Here is a 16640-nt window from a genome sequence, read left to right on the forward strand (position 1 = left end):
GGTGTCTGGGTGGAACGTTGCGGTGTGGGATTCTAGTGTGCAAGGGTCCTATTTGCGATTACCATTTTCGGCTACGTTGATGGGGCAACCCCATAAAACAGCACGAGCTGGATGACGTCTGGAGGTGGACAAGACACTAGCGCCATCAGATAATTAATATTAAAAGATATCGAGGCGGTCAACGCGAGCAGTGAGAAAAATGGCTGGTATATAGCTAGCTAATCTTCGCAAAACTTCACAATCTGGAACGTCACACTACATTCGCTTCGCTTGAAATCGAGATTTGTCGTTTCTGCAATCACCTATCGTGAGCGAGCTGCCTTGTCACGTCCATGTCTGCCCAATCCTAGACCACCTAGCCCATTATGCCGAAGACCTGACCGAGGCGGAACTTCACGAAGTTGCCCATCAACTTCGTCCAACGGTCTCGTCGTGGTCGACGTCACAGTACACATTGGGACGTGAATGCTTAGGTACTGGAATAGCGGCCTGAGGTGCGGTGGGTCGAGGCTGCTCCTATTCACCACGTGCTGTTATACCTTCAGCACAGCAGTGCATTGGCAACCGAAGCTTCCTGCAGCAGCAGCGTAAAAGAAAGCCGAAAAAAGCCGGTATGGTTCATGTTCATACAATCACCGCTAGGTCCTAGCTTTTCTCTAGTAAACGCTGCTGATCCAGGGATTGTTTGCCAGCAGGCCCAGATCGCCAGAAGTCAAGGCTGGCAATAACATCATTGCCCAACTCATCTTCGTATGCATATATAATCTACGACAATTAGTGCTGCACAAAATGTGTATCATGGTTTCGAGCAGACATACCTCGCTAGTCGATGTGTGCAGCCATCGGATGTTCTTCGCTGTGACGATGTGTACCAAACCGCCGCTCTCCATGTGCCGGATCTCGATGAAGCTAGGCTCAAACGCAAGGATGTAAGGGTTGAAGATGGCGAAAGCTTGTGGTGTACCTTCCCAAGTAATCTTCCAGTCTGGACGAGCCCGCCAACCGTTCCTGTTAACAAAGAACGAGTAATCCGTGTAGCACAGTAAGAACTCGCCTCCCATTCGTTCGATGTGAATTGGCTTGATGTTTTCTTTGCGCACGACGAAGTCGAGCGAGGTATCTGCTTGATCGAGCAAGGACTGTGTTTCGAGAGTCTCGAGACTGACCACTTCGAAGCCGCGTGCGCAGCCCACACAGAGCTTTGAGCGCAAGAAATGGATCGACGTCGACTCGGTGGGGATGTAGAACTCCTTGTATGGCTTGAGCTGATCTTGCCCTTGTGATAGCATCTTCGCAAATCCGGATTTGCGTGCCTTGCCTGCCATGTTTTCCTTTGGCTCGTAGACTTTGATGGTAGTCGAGAGTGCAGATGTCTTGACAGTTGCCACAAGATTGTTGCCAAGGCAAATGCCAGACTTGAAGAAGTTGGCATGGCAGATCTTGCGAGGCCGCTTGGCGATGGCCTGGCTGTCATCTGGGTCCAGAGCTTCTGTCGAGTAGGAGTAGAGTGTCTTGTCAGCAAGAACAAGCACAATCTGGTGCTGTTCGAGCACGTCGATCTGCGTTACCCCCTTGCAGTCGAGCACACGGCGTGGCTTGATCGATGCATCCTTGGCCTTTCTCTCGACCACGTACACACCGGCGTCAGTGCCGAGAGCCATCTTGCGTCCACCATCCATGGGAACGGCACAAGTGACCCTGATCGATGGGTTGAAGAAGCCCTCATTCAAGATGGTCTTGGTGAAGATGTTGCTACGTTCGCGCAAGGTGCGTTGCTGAGCTTCGATGTGCTCCATCCATTTCTGTTGCGAAATTGCCGTACTTGCGTATAGCGTCAATTCGAAACCACCTTTTCCAAGATGCTTGAAGGTGATGGGGTAACCTTGCTGCTTTGTGGCATCGTTGCGACCACTGGGTGTCGCTGCAGCGATCGCTCTTGCGCCCATCAAGTTCGCGGATGGTCTCTTCGAGATGCCAAGTTTCGGGATGATCTCGTCCATTTGCGTTATCACAAGTAGCTCCAGTGGGATAGGCTTCTTGTAAACCTTTTGCTCTTCGCGCTTGTTCACGGTCTTTGCGCGTACAAGAAGGACAGCGTGGTCGAAGAGGTAGCATGTGATGTCGCCGGTCGCTTCCGTGGGTGTCTTCTTGAGGTTGCCTTTGAAAACCAACTGGCGGTTCTCGTCGGTCAACTTGAGATCAACGTACTCGTTGTTCCTGAATTTTAGATCTTTGTGGAGCTGCATCAAGTTGAAGTGGTTCTCCGCTTTGCCAGATTCCATGTTGACCTTTGATAGCGTCTCTTTAATTATCTTGATGACCTTCGGAATGTCCTCTTTGTCGGGGTCCTCATCGGCTGTGTATTTGACAATGTTCTCTAGAAGCAAGGGGTACCTAGCCAATCTTGTTGTGGGCTTCGTGAGATATCCGTTGAGCTCCAACTTCCTCGATTCCTTCATCCTCTCTACTTCATCGACAAACCGCATGAAGTGGGTGTTTGTGCGTTTCTCGTGCTCAAATTCGTACTTACCGAAGAGCTGGTTTGCACCATACTTGATGAAGGGAGCAAAATGTGGAACGTATTCTAGGAAGATGTCTCCAATACTACGTACGACGGGATCTTTTTGTTGGCGGCGCGTGAGTGCTTCAGCAAGGCGAGAGTTGACCATGTACACCTCCTGGCAGTTTGAGAAGACGGTTCGCACGAACTTCTCTCGCCGATGCTCTGGAATCGGAGAAGACTGAGGGTTGCGCAGTGGCTTCATCCAGAAGTCGCGTAGATACTCAAGATCTTTGACGAAATCGCGTTCAGTGTACATCAGTTCGGAGATGACCTCCTGACGTTTCCGTTCCTTCTCCGTAATGCTGTCTGAAACTTCTTTGGGTACAGTGTTGATCCACAGCTTCTGCTCCTCGTCATCTAAATCTTCGTGCAGACTTGCACGCGACTCTTCGCGTTTAAGACCGGGCTGGATCCTCATATTCAATCGCGCCTGTTGTTCCAGTCTTCGTGGACAGGCAATCGAGTAACACAAACGGTCGCGGGTGCAAGTGGGCGAGTAACATTCTGTCAAGAGCGTAAACACGCCATTGATCTCCGCCTTGTCTTCCATCATGGTCTCGCGGAATTGGTATATTTCGTTGGTCGAATCCCGTAATCGGTGAGCATAGGTCACATCATGGAAGAACTTTTGCGCATCCAAGGACCTGCCGAGGAGGAGCGCAAGATTGCGATCTGTGGTCTTGATGATATATGAGATCAAGTCAACTGCCTCCGCACCAGTGAAGGCGCTGCTGTACACAAGTCCATCCTTTTCTCTTTCTGAGACTTGGATGCGGTCCTGAAAAGTCTCAGCGACACGCGACAGCAAGGCCGGATAGACCAAAGGCGCTCGACGGTTTTGTGATGGGACCACCGCCTGTCCATTTTGCTGAGACTGGCTTGAGGCCCTGTTGTTGCTCGAAACCGTTGAAACCGTCTGGGTGGAACTGGGGCGGGTCATAGAGGTCATGGTATCAGTCCGCTCGGAAGGGGCTACGACCGTGGAGGCCATCGACATTGTTCGAGATTGCTGCGAGATGCTGCCCTGACTTGCATTCCGTGTTCTAGCTCCTGGGGCCATTGGCACCTGCGACCCACTAGGCGGCCTCTGTTCTCCCTGTACCATATCGTTTGCACCAGGCTCTTGCCGTCGGTTGGGGATGACTCTCCCACTCATTGTCTGCGTGTGGTCGACGTCCCTGGTATATGAACTCATCGACATGGTGCGCTCATCCGGTCGCTCAGGCACAACACGGCCCTGTGCAGTCGTACGTGCCATATGATTCATATAGGGCTGTTGTCGGAAGGTGTTCGCTTGTGACGGGTGGCTAGGGCCTGGAGGTGAGAACTGTGGCCGTGGCCCAAGGGCGAGGGACTGTGAGCGGTAGGGATCCGTGTTCATACCAGGTCCCGGCGGTCCAGGGAATCGGTTTGGGAAATTTGGCATCGGCTTCGAAAATGGCGGTTGGCCAGGCGGAGAAGTTCTTGGGTCAAACCGCTGTGGCTGGCCATACGGTTGGCGGTCGGGGCGAAGTGGGTTTGGGAGGTGCTGCGGCTGCGGTTGACGCTGCTGCTGTTGCTGCTGCTGTGGATGACCCTGTGCGTATCGCGGGTCTCCCGGATATCCGTTGGGAGGTTGGCGGTTGTATTGTTCTTGAGGGTCCATTGGGCGTTGCTGTGCAGGGCCGGGGCCATTGCGCGGATCATAATGTGCCTGAGGGCGCCGATCATAGCCATTGATCGGCTGACGCATTGGTGGAGCGCGCTGCATCATGTCGGCTGTCTGAGACGACATTGTGGCAGCGCGGTCAGTAGGTCTCATCTGTGGCTGTGAAGTCATTGTCTGAGAGCGGCCAGCCATGGAGGGACTGGCGCCGAATATGTTTGCGAATGCCGCGTCCCTTGCTCCTGTGGGCTGGCCATTTGCATTTGGCGGGCGCGCAAATTCCCGCCCCTGCTGGTTGCTGTAGTCCGCCATTTAGCCTCTTCAGTGCGCGATGGGCCCTAGAATAGGCCACGCATCCGCAGCTGCTGAGCGCTGGTGGAAGACTTTTTGGCGGCGTTTGCTGCGTAATCCGGGGTAGCGAAGCACAACGCGGCCAAGAGAGGCGGTTTGAGCTTGGCAGCAGCAACTGTGAGACGACGAGGTATCAATCCTCAATATCCTATTAAGAGCGACTATGTATAGATGCAGGCGGGGGTAGGTGGGTGTGAAGCGACGACAAACGGCGGGCGTGGATGACCGGCCAGCCCGACGAGGGGCTGCGCTGAGGAATCCGTGGGGCGATTGATATGGATCGTATACGGGGCAGCTATGAATGGGAAACTCTAGGCGGTGTTGAAGCCGTGGGCCGAGAGCAGCAGCCGTAGTTCGTAGCGGTGCTCGCGGCGGAGTAGAGACGTCCACGGGAGCGGGTGGAGGTGTTGTCTCCAGGGCTGTTGCATCTTAGCCTTGGCGGGCGAACCTCGCGGCACTAGCTACCTCCAGGGCGATCTCAAGGCTCATCGCCTCTCTCATCTACCAGCTAGCTCGAATAACCGCATCTCCGACACCACACCTTTCATCCCGCAGAGCAGACATCATGGCTTCTCACGGAGACAGCCTCGCGCCTGCGTTCGCGCCCTTCTTCGGCATGGTGAGTACCTTCAGACGTGTGATGACTTCATAGCTAACAGCTCCCAGAGCGGCATTGCCTTTGCAGTGAGTTCCCCTTACCATGACAGCCATCGAACTAAGACACGAACCTTGAATAGATGATTTTCGGATGTACGCGTTCCCTCGATCTCAGACACAAGCAATAGGAGCTGACTACAGATAGGCATGGGCGCCGCGTTTGGCACAGCAAAGGCAGGCATCGGTATTGCCGGTATTGGCACATACAGGCCCGACCTGATCATGAAGGTATGGATGCGCATACATGGCTGGGAGCTCTCGCTGACGCGCTGCAGTCCCTTATCCCCATTGTCATGTCCGGTATCCTGGCGGTCTACGCCCTCGTGATATCCGTCCTCATCGCTAGCGACATCAAGCCTCCGCCAGAGAAGAACTACTCGCTGTACGCCGGATTCTGCCATATGGCTGCAGGCTTGTCAGTAGGACTGTCTGGCCTAGCCGCGGGCTACGCGATTGGAATTGTTGGCGATGCTGTACGTTGAACCGTGCTACGTCGAGGATGCTCGGGCAGAAGCTAACGTCGGCAGGGTGTACGCTCTTTCATGCGACAGTCGAGGATTTTCGTGGGCATGGTCCTGATCCTCATTTTTGCTGAGGTCCTGGGTCTTTACGGGTCAGTACTCTCCAGCTACAATCCGGCAGTCTGATGCTCGCCAAGACATATCCTCACGCGCAGCACGTATACTAACTGTCGCCAGTCTCATCGTCGCGCTTATCCTGAACACAAGGGCCAGCGGCTGAAGAGAACAAAGACGGGATCATGTACGACTACTTAGTGTAAACAGTTGGCGCGAGCATGCAACATTTAGGAGTTCGGGGTTCACATCTGTATCTGCCTGTTTCCGGGCCGCGAACCTAATTAGAGCTGGACAGCCAGGTCACGCGGCCAGCGAGGATGCAGGGCGCTTTGGAACTTATATATGCATAGCGGTTGGGCAGCATCGTGCCGTATAAGACAGAAATGTATCAATTGGAACGTGTCTAGCATGGCAGGGCAGATTCTCGGAGAAGACACCGATTTCAAATATGCCAGTGTTTCGCCGGATCGAAGGGTCTACCGTGGTTCGCGGCGTTGTAGCCCGCGTCGATAATGGGCCCGATTTGGTCGCTGGTGTTTGCCGACGACCGATTGGCAGCTGTTCGAGTGTCACAGCCCCGTCGACGCAGGTGCGGCGTGCCACGCGGTCCATGCACCAAACAAAGCATGTTCGCACATGCATGCCATGGGGAGGTGAAGCTTGACAAGTGTGGGCGTGATTAAGGAGAGCGTTCCAGCAGGCTTGTCGAAACACGCCTCAGTCGAACAATTGGCAGATGCGGCGCCGAAGATGCACTCGGCCAGCCGTGCAGCAGTGCAGCAGGGGATTCACAGCTGACCACGGCTGCTGCACCGAGCTTCGTTGGAGGCGTACGGGTACAGGCGGTGGGCTCGTTCGCGCAGCCGTGCTGCCGGCTTGCTTTGTGTTAAGGTTCCCCACGCCTGCGTCATCTTGGGAGGATGCGCCTCATGTATGTAACCCCCGCCAGCTGTCGCGCCCCGGGCCTGCATCGTCGCCGCCCCTTGACATTCTGCCCGCGGTGAATGCTGCGACAATACCCATTCGGCTGCTCCGCGACCTCGCAGGCCGCCACCACGATTGCTTGCCGTCTGCCTGCTCAAACAACAATAGCAACAATAGCATCTGCCGCCCGGCCATGCTCTGAATAAGACCCGCAGTCTGCCCCTCGCTCGCTCCTGCCCTTCCCGCGCCCACGCCCAATACAGCAACCATGGCGACTACCATGAAGAGCCTACTACACCCGATGCAACACCACCGGGACAAAAAGGAGGGCTCGTCGCCGCACCACTCGGGCCCGCTGCACGACAGGAACGACTCGGCCATGGACCGCCCGCGCGAGGAGGAGAAGCGCACGCTTGCACAGTGGGAACAGCAGAAGGGCACCCTCAGTCCGGACGAGATATACAAGGATCCCGAGCAGAAAGTAGTCGGCCACTCGTCCAAAGTGCTGCGAGAAGAAGACTTTGAGCTCATAAAGACGCTCGGCACTGGTGCGCTCAGCTGCGCCTGGCAGAGGGACTCGAACGCTGACAGACGTCAGGCACTTTTGCGCGCGTGTGGCTCGTGCGACTAAAAGACGCCAAAGCCGAGGACGAGGACAAGGTCTTTGCGCTGAAGATCCTGCGCAAGGTGGACGGTATGGAGGTCCTCGAGGCCCTCGAGGCCGCAGTTGCAACACCGCTAACAGCCATGTCGCAGTCATCCGACTAAAGCAAGTCGAGCACGTCCGGAACGAGCGCAATGTCCTCGCCAAAGTCGCCGGACACCCCTTCATAACCACCATGGTCGCTAGCTTTCAATCGCTCGAATCACTGTACATGGTGGTATGTCGCCTGCCTTTACTCACAACCTCGCCCAGGCTGACCCTTGACAGCTCGACTACTGCCCCGGTGGAGAAGTCTTCAGCTACCTGCGAAGAGCGCGACGCTTCAACGAGCCCACCTCACAATTCTACGCTGCCGAAATCGTGCTAATACTAGAGTTCCTCCACGAACGAGAAGGCGTCGCATACCGGGATCTGAAACCCGAGAACATTCTCATAGACGCCGAAGGTCACCTTAAGCTGGTCGACTTTGGTTTCGCGAAGAAGGTGGAGAATCGTCAGTACACACCTCTCCACGAATCAAGCCGGATGTTAACTTGACCAGGGGAGACCTACACACTGTGCGGCACACCCGAGTATCTGGCACCCGAGGTCATAAGAAATACAGGTGGGTCTCTTGCGTACCAGCTCCTCCGGATTCAGCTCACACAACCAGGCCACGGAACCGCAGTCGATTGGTGGGCATTCGGCATCCTAGTCTACGAATTCTTGGTCGGCCAACCACCCTTCTGGGACCAGAACCCCATGAAGATCTACGAACAGTACTGCGCACTCTAGCTGGCTCTGTAAAGTCACTAACACCTCGACAGAATCGTAGAAGGCAAAGTGCGCTTCCCCTCGGCCATGTCCTCGGACGCGCGCGACCTGATCTCCGGCCTCTGCACCGTCGACACCTCCAAGCGCCTCGGTAACATCAGCGGCGGCGCCAGCCGCGTCAAGTCACATCCGTGGTTCAAGAACATCGACTGGGACCGCCTGTACAACCGCGAAGTCAACGGGCCCATTGTCCCGCACCTCCGCGGCCCGGCCGACACGAGGAATTTCGACGAGTATGAACCGGAGAGCAGCCATCGTGATGCATACACCAAGGAGCTGAGCGACAAGTGGGACGAGAGTTTTAGGGATTTCTAAGTGGTGAGGGGAGAGGAGATACGACTGGGCTGGCGCCAATTAGATGCGTTACGAGCGAAACCAGGAACAGCAAAAGAGACGGAAGCACGACATGATCGTGACAACTTGACGATCCTTTCAACGAAGCGAATCATACTAGCACGGGGGGGAAACACTGGCGCATGGAAACTCCTTCTTGCGCGCTACGTTGCATCTGCTAAGCAATGCACGAATTGGATATCTACGAAAGCATATTATTCCCCTTTTGCCTGCACCACCACGATTGACGATACTGTACATTACCACTTCTGCACAGACACTTGTCGAATTCAATACTAGCAATTTGATCATGTTTGGTGGGTAGGTGGGATGGGCTTTTCTTTATTTCACTTCTTCGCTAGGTTACTTGGTTTCGGAGGAGGAACGGAAGTACTCACGCTGAAAACCACCGCCCGATATCCTCACTCCCACTCCCAATAGTCTCACTCTTACTACTCTCACTCCCACTCCCACTCCCACTCCCCCTCCACACAACACCCACAATCCACTTCCACCCGCCCAACCCCACCCCCTCCTCCTGTTCCCCCTCTCCCTCCCCGCCCTCCCCATACTCCTCCAACAAACTCGGAAAACTCGTGAATCCAACCTCTCTGCAAGGTCTCTTGGCGTTCTTCTTGAACTCCCGCAGGCATGAGGTACACGCTGGGGAAGTCTGCGTGGGGCTGAGGATGTACGAAGCTGTGAGGGTGCAGTTGGGGCAAGTTAGGAGGGTTGGTGTAGACAGTGGAGATGGGGGCGTGTGTGGTGTACAAAGACGCATGGATCGCGTGCGTGTATCGAGGGCGATACTCGGAGGTGTTTTCGACGGCGTGGTGCTCGTGGTCAGAAAGATTGGGTTACTTGAACGACGGCGGATGGTGGGATGGCATTGTTTCTCGTATGGGGTTGGTTGTGGTTTGCTAGGGAAACGACGGGTTGTGTGTTTGCGGAGAAGGTGTTGAGAGGTGAGTATGAGGAGTCGGAGGATTACTGGAGTACGCCATAGAGGGGGTTGGGGTGGTGGTGATGGTGAGCGGATAGTGATGAGGTGCGTGAACCTGGGGGTGAAGAGGGTGGGATGTGGGACTTTGTGAGGTCACTTGGGGATTTGAAGGATCAAGGGTGGATGTTTTGAAGAGGGGAGAAAGAAGGGTGGTGATGCACAATGGTGGTGGATGCGAAAGTTGAGGACGCTGCCTGTGTTCACTACATTTTGGCATGTTTGTGGACATGGTCATGGTGGCGTTGTGATGAACGAGTGTGCTGTGTGCCAACAACGTGCGTGCTAACATCTTGTGAAGTACGATGGAAAGCGACGGGGGTGGCTAAAGCTACACATAGGGTGTTACCGTCGCAATCGAAGCCTAGTGATGCTGTGTATAGCTTCCAGCTGTTGGATTACCTTCCATCGTAACTCAAAACTTGTAGTATCAGCGTTGAGACGCGCAGGTCACGATACTGCGAGGTCAGCGAGCGTGACGCACTGTGCAAGCTCAGACTTCAGGCTGCTCACAATGTCTTCTTAAGAACGCTCGCAAGCTCCGCGGACACTATGTTGTGTACGTCAATTTGCTCGATGCGCTTGTCTCAGCGCAGCGTGGCCCTTGGTTTGCATTCAAATCTTCCTGCGCAGCTGAATCACCAATAGTCGCATGTCTCTGTAAGTTTCGCGTGTCGGAACAATCATATCAAATCCCGAATTATAGTGTTGACTGGTTCAGGTGTGAAGTCTCAAAGTTAAAGTCCGGTTCTGGAAAACGATAGAGATATGCCGGATATGGTCGGTCAACACAGTATTAACAAGAACAACGGATGTGGATGTGCTTGACGCTGATGCTGTAAGGATGTGACAGTGGAAATGAAAGAGGACGCCTTACAATCGCTTACCATGTTACGTTAATTCTCACCACCCAACAGACATGAGAACGTGTCAACACGTCGACACCCATTTTAGAATTGACAGATCCAAAGCTTGGACTGTTCAGCTTTCAAAGCGGTGCAATCTGGTCGAGACACGATAATGGTTGGTGCAGTAAACCGGATATTGGGCTGCATGAAGTTGCTGTGGCTGAGGGGGATCGTCGGTAGAGAGCCCCTTTCGTGAAGTGTGGCAAATGGACAAAAGCAAGCGCAGGCAAGGGACGACGGCCAGGCCATGCTTGCCATGAAGACGGCGGCAGAGACGAATGGTAAAGGAGAGAGTGCTAGCTCATGCTAGTAGCTCATGCTAGTAGGTAATGTGCTGTTCGTACTGACACTGGGGTAGCCCGAGCTCGTGCTTATTCGCGATGTCGATAGTCTCAGTCATGCCGATTGCGATGAGGGCAGTGAAACTGACAGCTCGCGCGCCAACGGCTCCAGCGGGCGTGAAACATGTTTGCTGCAGGCTGCAGGCTGTCTGAGCAGTCAGCGGCACGGCGGCAGAAGTGACGCGTGCAGCGCTGGGCGAGTGGCGAGATGCAGTGAAATACCTGTATCGTGGTGGAGGAGGAGTAGTACGCATTGAAGCGAGAGCACCTCATTAGAGCTACTGTGCCCGAACCTTGGAAGAACGACAGGCATGGTGCGAGGACAACAGCAGCGCTTTTTCTCTGCGCGTCCGCGTCTACTTACTTGACTGACTTGACTCCATACGCTCCTTTCCCTCGCCTGTAGTCGTGACTGTTTTCCTTTGTACTTTGTGCATCTCGGCTTCCGCAGCATCACCTGCCCGCGCCATCGCTAGATAACCGTTGCCATCGGCGATAGAGGGCTCCATCGCTCCCAATACAGCTCTGTCCGCGGCGCCCACCTGTCGCAATTTCTCCGCAGCACTACGGCCTCTGCGTCTCTCGCTCTCCTGGATGCACTCGGTTGTCGTTGGGTGCTCGCAGGCATGAGCAGCATCAAGACGCGTCTGCACAATGCTCGCGAGAAGTTCCTCCGAAGAAGCAGCGCGACATCCACAACAACGCGCTCTCTAGCATCGTCTGGCCGGCAGCGAACGAGAGCGCCCGCCCAAGGCCCCCTCAACGCTGCGCAAGAGCATCAGCCTCTCCAAGCTGCCCGAGGTGCGCAGCCAGGAGACGGACGACTACAGCGACAGGCTGGTCAGGTCGGAGATCCTGGGCGCTTCGACCGATCCGGCAGATCAGCGCCGCCAGCATTCGAGACATTCGACATCAACAACAGCCACACCCTCTGCATCCGCATCGAGCGCCCAGCCCAGCCCCTACACGCAGCAGCCACCCACTCCCTCGCCCTCGTCGCCCTCGGTCCCACGCGCCTGTCCAGCTGTCACGCTCGAGGAGCCCACGCCCATCCACCCGCCCGTGGTGCAGGCCGCCCAAGACCTGAGCCGTCACCTGCCGACCCCGTCGCCATCGTCTGCGGAGTCTAGCGAACACCCGTCTGAACTAGCTTCGCACGCATCCTCGAGGCTCACCCCACCAGGCTTCGTGCGCCGCCAGTCTGTCGTCGCCTAACGCCGATGCAAAGATAATCAAAACCCTGCTGGTCCCCGACACATCCACCGCACCACTCCAGACGGGCCCGCCAACAGCCACCGACTACTTTGGCGGAGCACCCGCCCACTTCAGCACCAGCATGCTGCACCGCAAGATCTGGGTCAAGCGGCCCAATGCCTCGGCCACCCTCGTGCAGATCCGGGAAGACGACCTGGTCGACGATGTGCGGGACATGATCCTGAAGAAGTACTCCAACTCGCTGGGCAGGAGCTTCGACGCCCCAGACGTGACGCTGCGCATCGTTCCGCGAGACACCACACGAGGAAACGAGAGGACTCTGGGGCCCGAGGAGGACATGTGCAGGACGCTCGACGCCTACTTCCCCGGGGGACAGCTGGTGACCGACGCACTCGTCATCGACGTGCCTCAACGACGGACCCCCAAGCCCTCGCCGCAGGTGCCCGTCTACTACAAGCACCACGACGACCACACCAACCACCAGACCGAGTACTTCCCGCCCATGCCCGTCGTCAATCCCTCGCCGGCTGCCCTGGGCGCAGATGCTCGTCTGCCGCTGCCCCACGCACATTCGATAGCCGTCCTCAACACCGGCCAGCTGCCCCCACTGCCATCACCAGGCGGCAGGACAGCGAGGGGTATCCACCACAGCGCCCGCCCAAAGTACCCGCGACACAACACTGCCTCGCCGACTATACTAGCCGGTGGCATCCCGTCCTCTGCCACGAGCGTCCGCCCTCCAAACCGACCGCGCCATGATTCCTCCGCCTCCGAAACGAAGCACTCGACTACCTCGAACAACCCAATACCCACACCCCCAGCACCCGTCGATCCGAATACCCGACAGCCATCGAACCCTCCGACTCCCCGCGTCGCCTCCCCACGACCGAGAAAGAAGGGCAAGAACAAGCAAATCATGGAGCCACCAAGCTTACCAGCCGGTCTGCTCGATGGCTCAGTGCCTCCCATCAACGTGTTGATTGTGGAAGACAACATCATCAACTTGCGTGTCTTGGGAGCATTCATGCAGCGCCTCAAGGTGCGGTGGCAGAGGGCAATGAACGGAAAGGAGGCGGTGACAAAGTGGAAGGCCGGTGGTTTCCATTTGGTACTCATGGACATTCAGCTGCCCGTGATGAATGGACTTGAGGCCACAAAGGAGATCCGCAGATTGGAGCGGGTCAACAGCATTGGCGTCTTCAGCAGCGGAAGCAACGAGGCGCCCAACAACAGATTAGGGGAGGACGGGAATGGTCCAGAAGAGCCGCAAAAGGATGACAAGCTGGGCGACAAGGGGCTCTTCAAGAGCCCTGTCATCATTGTCGCCCTCACAGCCAGCTCGCTGCAGAGTGACAGACACGAGGCTCTGGCGGCTGGCTGCAACGACTTCTTGACAAAGGTATGTCATGACGCTGACTCTGAGCATCATTGTTACTAACGCATTTCATAGCCCGTCAACTTTGTCTGGCTCGAGCGCAAGGTCAAAGAATGGGGCTGCATGCAGGCCCTGATCGACTTCGACGGATGGCGAAGGTGGAAAGACTTCGCCGACAAGTCCGAAACCATGGACTCCAAGTCCAAGATGTCTGCCTCCTTCTCCAGCATCGCCCCTCAGAAGAAGAAGGAAACCACCCTTAGTCCTACGATGGCAGCAAATCCACCGGATGGCAGCGGCATGAGCCTCAATGGTGTCAAGAAAGAAGAGGAGAAGGAGAAGAAGAGCAAGAGAAGAAGCACAGGCATCATCCCGCCGCCAACCCTAATGGAGGACAATGAGGCGGGCACGCCAGACGCCGCAGAAGGTTCGGGTTCATGATCCACAATCCGGACCCATACTCCATCGGATACATACCGACACACCACCACACGCTTCCCGCCAGCATCAAAAGTTCCTCGACCATTAGAATGTCACAACACAACCTTTTCCTTATACTCATCTTGCATGGACCGGACCGTTTATTTTCATCTCTGCTAGCGATTGTTCCAGCGATATCACCATTTTGGATGTCGCATCCGCAGGGCCGGGTGCTGCATGCATTACCGTTCTGCTCAGGCTTTTGTTACAAACGTACACGATTTTGCAGGCGGGTTTGCCTCGCCTGCCATTTGGCTAGGGAAGGGCGGGCGTGAGAAGAATGATGGGGAGGAAGTGGTATATAGGTGCAAGCGTAATGATAATGTTGAAGTCGACACCTGAACGGATTCACGCTTTTGCGGAACAGGTCGTGTGATGTTGATCATAGTGTTCCACGTTTGACGTGGAGTCGTGCGGAGACGGGACGGCTAACGACTTCCTCTGGCCGAAGGATATAACATGCCCGACCACAACGCAGGTACAGCTCTGGAAATCACGCAGCAAACTTACTCAATCAGCTGCAGGAAAAAATCAACATTTATCGGAATTCGAACTTGATAGTACCAAGAGATTTTATTCCAAACATGACAAAAGGCATCCTCTGGGTCTCATCCCGCATAACACAGCCTGATAAACTCTCCCCCGAGAAATTCTGCAAGTGGTACGAAGACGTGCACATCCAAGAAGTCCTCGTCCTCCCCAGCCTCCCCTCCGCCATCCGCTGGGAAGCCATGTCCCCCCAGCCAGGCCCCGACACGCTCTCCACCTCCGCGCCCTGGCTCACCGTCTACGAAATGACCGACGTGGACTACCGAAACTCGCCCGCATTTCGCGCGCTCAACGGACAGACGCCGCCACCTCAAGAACTGCTGGACGAGATATTCAAGAACGCGCGCTTCGACACGCGCTTCTATCAGGAAGTGCAGAACTACGAAAACCCCAACGTCACCGGAGCGCCTGCAGATGGTGCGTTTTTGATTTCCGCAGCCCTGCAACCTCCCGCGTCCACTGAAGCGATCGCCGATTTCAACAAGTGGTATGCAGACGAACATCTCGCTATGCTGGCTAAAGCACCCGGGTATGTGCGCACGCGCAGGTACGAACTTGTCGACGGGACGAGGTTGGATGGGTTTGAGCGGAGCACGCCTCAGATACCAAAGTTCCTAGCGCTGCATGAGTTTGGCGGGGAGGCGTTGCCGTGGGGGGAGTTGCAGGCAAGTGCGGAGACGGAGTGGGCGAAGAGGGTTATGGGAGGGTTGGTGGGGAGTGAGATTGGGTGGTTTGCGTGTAAGAGGAGGTATGAGGAGGGGGTTTGGGGGGAGGTGGGGAAGTAGAGGAGGCGTAGAGTAGGATGTGTTGGATGCTTGCTGTATTGGAAATTGCTGAGTCGGTATGTCTGAGGAAATTGTCTCGGATGGGGGTTTGGGAAAGCTCCACGGTTCATAGTCGCTGTGCTTGAGTGGAGTGCAAGCGCTCGATGTTTTTGGAAGCTGTTTGAATGGATTCAGTCCATTCTGGGTATCTCTGGCTGATCCAGTCGCTGAAGTCATGGTCGTTGGTGTTCTGCATTGCCGTGATGTGTTCTGCAAGATAGACAGCGTCTTCAATGGCGATGTTTGCACCGTTTCCGCCAACGATGGGATGAGCGTGCGCTGCGTCGCCCATAAGGACGATGCCTTTTTGTGCAAAGTTTTGCAGGTCTTCTTTTGGTATATGGGTAGTTCGCATTAGCCAGTGCAAGATGCGGTCGTTGCGTACAGTTTCAGGCCTGAACAGATCGCTAAATGGCGGAGGTAAACCGACATGACGGAACTGGTCTAATTCTTCGAAAAGTTCCTTGGGTATAACCGTGGCCTTGGAGAGCTCGCGGCCAGGCTTGTGCAGTGCGTCTCCATCGCCACGTGAAGGGCGTGAATAGGTCCAGCTCACGCTGACCTTTCCCTTGTCGTAGTCACTGATGTTGAAATGTAGTCGAGAATTTCCGTCTTTGAAGTTGATGACATTCGAATCCTTCAGGTGTGGTGCAATCTTCTCCTCGTACACAGGTCGTTCGATCCTCCTTTTCCCGTTGAAGACTACAAATGGCAGGATGTCCAGCTCGCTCTTCGGAAGCAGTAATTTTCTCAAGCTCGAATGTACTCCATCTACGCCAACAATGACGTCGCTTTCAATTGTTTGTCCGTTCTCGAAGTAAAGGAGCGTGGCTTTGTCGGATGATTGATCGACCTGCTGCAACGCATGCTCCCATCTTACATCCAATCCCTCTCTTAACCACTCCTCAAGCTTTCCTCTGTTCGCGCGAAAGCAGTCTCCACGATTGCTCCCAGCCCCTGTCGATACATCACTGATTTTTCCTGTGCCGCCGTTTGCTGCATCAACAGCAACACGGCTCTTGAAGACGTGTTCGGTCACTCCAAGAGCTTTCAAGAGGAATATATATGTAGATGCATATAGAGTGATACCATAATTGTAGGACGGTGCAGAAGAACTTCTGTCGTACAGGATGGCTGGGATGCCACGCTGCTTGAGACAACGACCGACTGTCAGACCGCCGATTCCTGCACCGATTATGCTGATTGTTTGTTTTGCCATTTTTTTCAAAGGCCACTGGGTGAGATTTGTGCGTCAAGATGGTGTGGAATATTGTCGGTAGGTAATTATTGGTGGAAGACAGGTCGATGATGACGACTTATTCTGGACCCCACTAGCTCCCGAGGGCTCGCTGCCAAGCTCTGCTACAATTTTGTACAGTTAAAACGTTCACATTAGTAGATCTTGATGTTGTGGTATAGG

At 55.1% G+C, this 16640-nt stretch overlaps 9 protein-coding genes across 9 annotated transcripts; 4 read left to right on the forward strand and 5 right to left on the reverse strand.

Moving 5' to 3' along the window:
- Nucleotides 1–656: 656 nt before the first annotated feature.
- SNOG_09574 (hypothetical protein) lies at nucleotides 657–4520 on the reverse strand (the record flags this gene model as incomplete). The annotated part of the gene is made up of 2 exons (XM_001799811.1): nucleotides 657–718; nucleotides 815–4520. The coding sequence occupies 2 exons, from the start codon at nucleotides 4518–4520 to the stop codon at nucleotides 657–659; spliced, it is 3768 nt and encodes a 1255-aa protein (XP_001799863.1).
- Nucleotides 4521–5124: 604 nt separating this feature from the next.
- Nucleotides 5125–5698, forward strand: SNOG_09575 (hypothetical protein; the record flags this gene model as incomplete). The annotated part of the gene is made up of 4 exons (XM_001799812.1): nucleotides 5125–5178; nucleotides 5226–5243; nucleotides 5358–5444; nucleotides 5492–5698. The coding sequence occupies 4 exons, from the start codon at nucleotides 5125–5127 to the stop codon at nucleotides 5696–5698; spliced, it is 366 nt and encodes a 121-aa protein (XP_001799864.1).
- Nucleotides 5699–6236: 538 nt separating this feature from the next.
- Nucleotides 6237–6705, reverse strand: SNOG_09576 (hypothetical protein; the record flags this gene model as incomplete). Its single annotated transcript, XM_001799813.1, has 2 exons — nucleotides 6237–6352; nucleotides 6594–6705. 2 exons carry the CDS (start codon nucleotides 6703–6705, stop codon nucleotides 6237–6239), a joined length of 228 nt encoding a protein of 75 aa, XP_001799865.1.
- A 281-nt stretch (nucleotides 6706–6986) lies between these two features.
- SNOG_09577 (hypothetical protein) lies at nucleotides 6987–8839 on the forward strand (the record flags this gene model as incomplete). Its single annotated transcript, XM_001799814.1, has 7 exons — nucleotides 6987–7266; nucleotides 7317–7412; nucleotides 7475–7599; nucleotides 7650–7875; nucleotides 7924–7986; nucleotides 8035–8140; nucleotides 8189–8839. The coding sequence occupies 7 exons, from the start codon at nucleotides 6987–6989 to the stop codon at nucleotides 8508–8510; spliced, it is 1218 nt and encodes a 405-aa protein (XP_001799866.1). The 3' UTR covers nucleotides 8511–8839.
- An 83-nt stretch (nucleotides 8840–8922) lies between these two features.
- On the reverse strand, nucleotides 8923–9766 carry SNOG_09578 (hypothetical protein; the record flags this gene model as incomplete). Its single annotated transcript, XM_001799815.1, has 2 exons — nucleotides 8923–9227; nucleotides 9520–9766. 2 exons carry the CDS (start codon nucleotides 9764–9766, stop codon nucleotides 8923–8925), a joined length of 552 nt encoding a protein of 183 aa, XP_001799867.1.
- Nucleotides 9767–10478: 712 nt separating this feature from the next.
- On the reverse strand, nucleotides 10479–11090 carry SNOG_09579 (hypothetical protein; the record flags this gene model as incomplete). Its single annotated transcript, XM_001799816.1, has 3 exons — nucleotides 10479–10732; nucleotides 10785–10999; nucleotides 11071–11090. The coding sequence occupies 3 exons, from the start codon at nucleotides 11088–11090 to the stop codon at nucleotides 10479–10481; spliced, it is 489 nt and encodes a 162-aa protein (XP_001799868.1).
- Nucleotides 11091–11403: 313 nt separating this feature from the next.
- SNOG_09580 (hypothetical protein) lies at nucleotides 11404–13808 on the forward strand (the record flags this gene model as incomplete). The annotated part of the gene is made up of 3 exons (XM_001799817.1): nucleotides 11404–11901; nucleotides 11961–13391; nucleotides 13443–13808. 3 exons carry the CDS (start codon nucleotides 11404–11406, stop codon nucleotides 13806–13808), a joined length of 2295 nt encoding a protein of 764 aa, XP_001799869.1.
- A 623-nt stretch (nucleotides 13809–14431) lies between these two features.
- On the forward strand, nucleotides 14432–15024 carry SNOG_09581 (hypothetical protein; the record flags this gene model as incomplete). Its single annotated transcript, XM_001799818.1, has 2 exons — nucleotides 14432–14943; nucleotides 15015–15024. The coding sequence occupies 2 exons, from the start codon at nucleotides 14432–14434 to the stop codon at nucleotides 15022–15024; spliced, it is 522 nt and encodes a 173-aa protein (XP_001799870.1).
- A 263-nt stretch (nucleotides 15025–15287) lies between these two features.
- On the reverse strand, nucleotides 15288–16439 carry SNOG_09582 (hypothetical protein; the record flags this gene model as incomplete). The annotated part of the gene is made up of 1 exon (XM_001799819.1): nucleotides 15288–16439. One exon carries the CDS (start codon nucleotides 16437–16439, stop codon nucleotides 15288–15290), a length of 1152 nt encoding a protein of 383 aa, XP_001799871.1.
- Between the last annotated feature and the right edge of the window lie 201 nt (nucleotides 16440–16640).

Source organism: Parastagonospora nodorum, assembly GCF_000146915.1.
Source record: "Parastagonospora nodorum SN15 chromosome Unknown scaffold_15, whole genome shotgun sequence".
In the NCBI taxonomy this organism is placed as follows: Eukaryota; Fungi; Ascomycota; class Dothideomycetes; order Pleosporales; family Phaeosphaeriaceae; genus Parastagonospora; species Parastagonospora nodorum.